Here is a 6,282-nt window from a genome sequence, read left to right as displayed (position 1 = left end):
AGACCCTGCAGCTTGGGGTCTGGGGGGTGTTCGTGGTGACTGACTGGTCATCAAAGCAAGCAACCCAAACCCGGCCCAGCGGTGTTGGAAATGGAAGGATGCCCATAACCCTTGTCGCTATTGATAGGACCGGTCCCTTTTTTTCTCTTTTCTTTTTTTCTTTCCCTCTCGGACTCGGCTTCTTTTTTTTTCTCCCGCCGTCCCGTCCGCCGGCCCCAAGTTCAATTGCACAGCGACGGCTGGCATATGCACATTTCCCAAAACGGCATGGCTCGGACAACCATCGGCTACAGCAGCTTTCCAGAAATGGAAAGAGAAAGGACCACCAGCGCGACCATGTTCCGGTTTAGCTCCAAGCGTGGCTGAATCAATCCGAGGATAGACTGCCGATTGGCTTCGCCGAGCACAAAAAAAGCAAAGAAACTGCAAGGGAAAAAAAGAAGAAAAAAAGGGGGGGGAAGGTAACCAAAAAAAAAAAAAAAAGAGGAGCTTACTGCTGTGCTATCGTGGTACCCCTAATGGGGGCATCGGGCACCTTCTAGTGAACAAACGATCAGCCATCGGCGCAATCAATATTGGAGCTTGGACACATCGTGCACGAGCAATTGAGCGGGATTGGGGGTTCGTCCCCCAAATGTAACCTCGGGGGATTGCGATGCTCGTCATTGTCGAGTCGAGATTTCCCGCTAGGGGCAGATCAGGCGACCCAAATTCCCTTGTCCGTTACCTTGGTAGCCGGGCAGCCACGGAAAGGTCCGAAGGACAGAGGGAAAGTCTCCACGATTTTACGGCGAGAGTTACCTTCCTCGGCCTATTCGCGGCGACGGCTAGGTCAAATATCTGTTAGAGCCGAAGCTTGGGCACCGGGGGGTTGGACCCTCGCTGCAGATCCGAACGCAGAATGGAGCCCGGCAATGTATACATCGTGTGTTGTTGTAGTTTTTTTTGTTTTGATGGGGATGATGATGTATCTGCAATCACCAACTCCGCAGATTGGGTCGATGGCGTCTGGTGCTAGCGAGGCGGCATCGTATAGTGCGCTGGGATCCATGCAGACTATGCGCGAGGCTGCATGGCGCTAGCGAGCCTTTTTTTTTTTTTTCCTGCCTGTACGTCCCGTCCCTACCGTGCACTGTTTTTTTTTCCTTCTCCCTGCGTTTTCTTTGCCAGCCAGGGATGGTTGCGATCCAACTTTCTGGGGGGTTGGAGCTAAGCTACCACCTAAGCTTAAAAAGCTTCAGCCGCCCTAGAGAGAGAGCTCTGCCGAGATCGTCGTCGGGCCTTACGATATTCGTCAGCGAGAAGTCACCCGGCTACTCTTGCAGCCGTCATTGTACCGAGCCCAGGAATCTTACCAGACCGGGCCTAGGGGGGGTGTGAGAGGATGCGCGCGTTGGAACAGCAGGAAAAGGGCCGGGTAGGTTCCCGGGTGGGCAATTGCCTGCTCTGCTCATTACGCCAGACTATCAATAAAACCGTGCACCCAGTAGCTTCGGTAACCTGCCGGCCTCGCCTCGGCTGCGAGACTGACTCTGTAGATAGGTAGGCGCCTACTTAGATGGTGGGATGTGGGTATAGTGTGGCGGGTTTTTATCGTGTTTTCCTTTTCTTTTTTTCCTCCTGATTCCTTTTCTCCTACTCTCCGCCTCACCTGTCTCCTTATTTTCCCCAGCCATCACCAAACTGCCCGCACACCACACGCACACACAGTGATACGGTAAGCGCCGGAAGGCTCCTCTGCACGGGCTTACCTGATCCCAGACACCTCAAATGTCTGACTTCACACCCCGCACAGCCCGCACACTTGGACCCCCTCCCCGCCCCCCCTTTCCCATAACGATCCAATATTAAGCGGTAAGCACAAGGGACCTCTGCTATGTATCTAGCAATTTTCGCCATTTCAAGATGTGACAGCTTGGCTCTCCCGCCGCGGCACGGGCCCCCATCCCGGCCCAAGGTCGGGATCCGTTGATAGAGGATCGTTAGGGATGGGTGCGTGGGTAGTGGTGACAGGCAAGTACTGTAGACAGGTAGACAATGCGACGGCCCAGAGATCCATGGGTGTCCCCGGCGGCAGCTGGTCTTTGACGCTAGCCCCGGGCTAGAGCTGGATATTGCGTGGAATCTCCCGCCTGTCAGGTCGGGCAAGGGACAGTGACGTTGTTTGTGGCTTTGCCCCCAGGGGAGGGCTAGAGCCAGCCAAGTGTCGTCGCCGCTGTCGTCGTCGTCGTCGTCGTCGTCCGTTTTGACAGTAGTTTTACGAGCCAAGGGCGGGCGGGCAATGTATTTCGTCCCATCATTTGCGTGCTTGATTAGACAAGTCACAACACGAGCCCCTGGCGGTGCCCTCCCTCGTACATGCGAAGGCCGCGCTGCCGCCCGCAGGAGGAACGCATTGCTTTGTTGCTTTTAGTGCGCAATCCCAATGTGTGCGTTGGAAAAGACCATTCGCCCAAAAGAAGCAGCACTGCGACATGCTCGGCCACCACCCCAAAAGACAGCCTTGGCAGGCAGATACCAATCAAGTCCGTCGTCTATGTGACCTGTTCAGCAGGCCAAGGTAGGCCCGGAGGAGGTACTGTACCCAGCCAGACCTTGTTGGCGCGGGGGAGGCAGCCCAAGACTGTCCCATGCTTCCCATGCCCGGGAGGGTGAAGCTGCCCGCTGCCGCGTACGCACACAAGACTCCGGGCACAGGCGGTGCCGCGAGCTGGTGGATGCCAATCTCCCAATCGAGTTGCAAGGCTGGTGCCGAGATCTGTCGCGGGAGCTGAAAGGAGCAGCTGCACATCACCGGCACTACGAACCAAGGATGGGACGAACCACACTACGTCTGTGTAGCAACCGGGCCCCAAAACGGCTTTCCGACTCCAACTGTGTGTCTTTTTTTATTCTCTTTTTTTTTGTCTTTATCCTGGCAATCCCTTAGTTTTTTTTTAAGGTTTTTTTTGACACGGGTGCCATCGATTGTTTGTGACTTCTCGTCCCAGGTATTCGCTTACCAGCCGATCTTTAGCCCCCCGAAACCGAATAATCTCATCATGCCATCCATCTGATCTTCTTGATCTTTTATGATGTGCTGGTGCACAAAAAATACCCGTATCTGCTGGCCAAGCTGTACAGCCCATAAGCCATCCGACCCCTTAATGAAAGAGTAGCGAAAAAACAAAACAAAAAAGGCTGAACATGCTCTTCTCGCAATTGAGTGTGGAGGCGTGTGGCTTTGATGGGAGGAAGGAGGGAGCCGGTGGATCGTGCTTGCCTGCCTACTAGTTGCGGCTAGTATAGGTTGGCCTGCCGGACCTGGATGCCAATTGCGACGCTCCACTGGCCTGCCGCGACCATGGATGCTCGAAAAAAAAAAGACCCCAAAAAAAAAAAAATAGGAAACCCACCAAACCTCACAGGGGCCGACCCAGCACGCCTGCATTTCCCAGCCCGCACGCAACGACAACGCGCGACACCCTCGCCCCATAGTTCCTGGCCGAATTTAGGCGATTCCCCTGTATGGACAATGCAATTGTTGGCCGTGTCTCGCTCCCTGGCGTCATTGTTCTTGGATCCCCCTCTGCTCCGCCGGCTCGCTGGCCGGCATCGAATGGCGGGGGTGTCCCTGGGACGGGGTCCCCACCTCCCCTGGCGCTGGTGCTTGTTGCTTGTGCTGTCAGGAACCCGAGCGAGCGAGCGAACGGGCGAGCCTTTCAATGGTCTGGCATGGCATCGGAGCACGACGCTCTGCTCGAGCCCAAGTGGCACTGGGGGCGATGCTGCTGGGAGGGAGCCAGGGGAGGGGGTAGGGTGTTTGCTTCGATTCGCTGCTGCTTCGCCGTCGCTTTCTCTCCGCCCGCCCCCCCAGGCCGCCATCCTGCCTAGCTAACCGAAAGGCCTGGGGGCTAACCTGCCATTTGCCTGCCCTGCACACGGCTTGCCTTCATGCTTGCTTCTGCTTGCCTGCCCGGAGCCACTCGTTGAGCATAACCCACCACCACCACAACCACCGCCATCGCCTTGCTGCTCGCTGCAGGCACGCTCTCGACCACACACCTCACCCACCATCACATCCATAGCCATCCCCCCCTCACTGATCACTTCTTGCACGTTGAAACCAGCCGGAGAATTCTCACGATCCATAATAAACCGAGTCCTTCTGAGACCATACGGCCCGCTAAAAACTCCTTCCAATCAACGGAGCGATCCTCGGATGATCAGCTATCCTGCCCTTGTGCCTGTCCCTTGATTTTCTTTCCTTTCCTCTCTCCCTCTCCGAAAGCACCCCCGCCCTCCCCTCGTGCTTTTTTTTGTCTGCCTTGTCCCCATCCGGTCTCCTCCTGCTCCTCCCACCCGAGGGACCACCCCCTGTCCTGTCTGGGCCTCTGGGCCTCTGGGACTTGGGGGACCGACTGGGCTGGCTGGGACTGGGATGCGGATGGTGTCGGGACATGGCTCCCATTACTCCATCAAAAACTGGTCTTCTGGCCCCGTTGCAGAATGCGGGTTTTCCTGGCTCCGTTTGGCGGGCTTCCTGGGCTGGGTCCTCACACCCCCAGCGTGTGTGTGTGGCAGGGTTGACATGGACCACACTCTGCTTGCTTGCTCGCACAGGGATGGGAGGAGCCCGCTGCCACCTGGCGTAGCAGTCTATCGGCACCCTTGACAAGCAGCCCAGCGCCCGCCCACCCCATGAGGGCGGCGCCCAGGGCCCCGGCTTGGGGCCGTCCACCACTACCACCGGCTGGCGGCGCACACCCCCCCTCCTTCTCCAAGTTGTCCCAAGATCACTGCAAACCCGGGAACCCTTGTCACCATCTCAATCCACCCAGCGAACCTTTAAGTTGCACAAAAGCCCCCCCCTTGGAGCCCGTCGACGAGGTCCAGCCACACCTTCAACCGCTCAGTTTCTCTATCATGGGGAGCTTGCCGTTCGTTTAGCCTGCTTCGACAGATACACACGCCTCTTTATCCATTGTATTTCCTGCTTGTCGCCTGCTTTGCGCCCACCATCACCCCCTCGCACCAGACAGGGCCAGCGTGACAGCTACCTCTATCTACCTGGCTACCGCCGCCATACCCGCCCAAGGACCCAACAGACACCCACCAAGAGTAGAGACGGGAGGTGACCGAGGACGACGGGACGACGACGACGACGACTTCGACTACGACTACGACTACGACTACGACGAATAAGAGAAAGCAAAGCAAGCGAACTACGACGTCTGCGATAGGAACAACAACAGACGCCGGGGATACCAGATACCATCATCACTAGCAGGGACCGGATCGGCCGCTTGCTGGGCTGCCACCCTGTCACCGACGCACTGTCTTGGGGTGTGAACTGGCCGAATTCTTCACTGGCCCCCCTCCTTCCGCCATCCTCCTTCACGGTTCGTGCTCCTCGCCGAGTACAAGCACGAGTTTCTCGGCTCTCCTGCAGGGCCCCGACAAGCGTTACCCACACCACAACTGGTGCCCCACGAACACCGCCGCATGCGGTATCACCAAGGCGCCCAAGGCCACTGACCCAGTCTCACGCTATAGGCGGAATCTCGTCCGACTTGGCTGCTCGATCGTGTTTGCTCCTGTACCTTGCCCAACTTCAAGGTACCTTCCCGACCGCCCTTCGGCCCCCGTGTCCGAGTCCCGCCTCCGTCGACGAGAGGTGTCTGGACGTGAACTGAGACGTGGGCAGCACCGAGGACTAACTCCGGCTCAAGACGCCGTGCCATAGCTTCCGTCCAGGGGGTGGCCGAACCAAACCGTTCCTTGCTTGTTTCCTTTCCCGTCCTCTTTTTCTGAGCCTTGCGCACCTCGAACCGACAATTCGTCTTTCCTTGCTCCGGCTTTTGAAGGCCTGCCAGCTCCGAACCCGCACTCCTGTCGCAAAAAGAAAAGAAAAAAAAGAAAAAAAGGGTACTCCATTGTCCCTGTCTCGGCAACCGGTAGAAGGTGGCGCGCGGAAACAACGGCAACCCTCCTCGTTCGCCTCAACTGTCAGTCTTTACTGGCCCAGCAGAGAAGAAAGCAGATGCAATAGCAACCTACAGAATCTTGAGTCGCGCGGGGAACTCGACGACAATCCATCCTCCAAAAGCTCATCTCTCGACGAAGATAATGCGTTTATGACGAGAAGTTCCAGCTTTGGTTTCTCTGTCAGCACCCCGCGACTTGCGAGTTGGCTCATAGCCCCGGTAGGGCGTCGCTCGTGGTGTAGCGTGGGCATCGAGGCCTCGACCCTAGCACGACGACCTGGCTTGTCCCATCATCCTCCATGCAGACTTTAAGCCA

General features: G+C 57.1%; 3 protein-coding genes across 3 annotated transcripts; 1 reads left to right on the top strand and 2 right to left on the bottom strand.

The window, feature by feature from the left end:
- Positions 1-697: 697 nt before the first annotated feature.
- GGTG_02865 (hypothetical protein) lies at positions 698-1,051 on the bottom strand (the record flags this gene model as incomplete). The annotated part of the gene is made up of 2 exons (XM_009220641.1): positions 698-811; positions 986-1,051. 2 exons carry the CDS (start codon positions 1,049-1,051, stop codon positions 698-700), a joined length of 180 nt encoding a protein of 59 aa, XP_009218905.1.
- A 402-nt stretch (positions 1,052-1,453) lies between these two features.
- On the bottom strand, positions 1,454-3,040 carry GGTG_02864 (hypothetical protein; the record flags this gene model as incomplete). The annotated part of the gene is made up of 4 exons (XM_009220640.1): positions 1,454-1,532; positions 1,709-2,020; positions 2,680-2,874; positions 3,003-3,040. 4 exons carry the CDS (start codon positions 3,038-3,040, stop codon positions 1,454-1,456), a joined length of 624 nt encoding a protein of 207 aa, XP_009218904.1.
- A 1,330-nt stretch (positions 3,041-4,370) lies between these two features.
- Positions 4,371-5,184, top strand: GGTG_02863 (hypothetical protein; the record flags this gene model as incomplete). The annotated part of the gene is made up of 2 exons (XM_009220639.1): positions 4,371-4,798; positions 5,018-5,184. The coding sequence occupies exons 1-2, from the start codon at positions 4,681-4,683 to the stop codon at positions 5,182-5,184; spliced, it is 285 nt and encodes a 94-aa protein (XP_009218903.1). The 5' UTR covers positions 4,371-4,680.
- Between the last annotated feature and the right edge of the window lie 1,098 nt (positions 5,185-6,282).

The sequence above is a fragment of the Gaeumannomyces tritici genome (assembly GCF_000145635.1).
Source record: "Gaeumannomyces tritici R3-111a-1 unplaced genomic scaffold supercont2.2, whole genome shotgun sequence".
NCBI lineage: Eukaryota > Fungi > Ascomycota > Sordariomycetes > Magnaporthales > Magnaporthaceae > Gaeumannomyces > Gaeumannomyces tritici.
The sequence above is the reverse complement of the archived record's forward strand: the minus strand, read 5'-3'. Positions and strand labels throughout refer to the sequence as shown.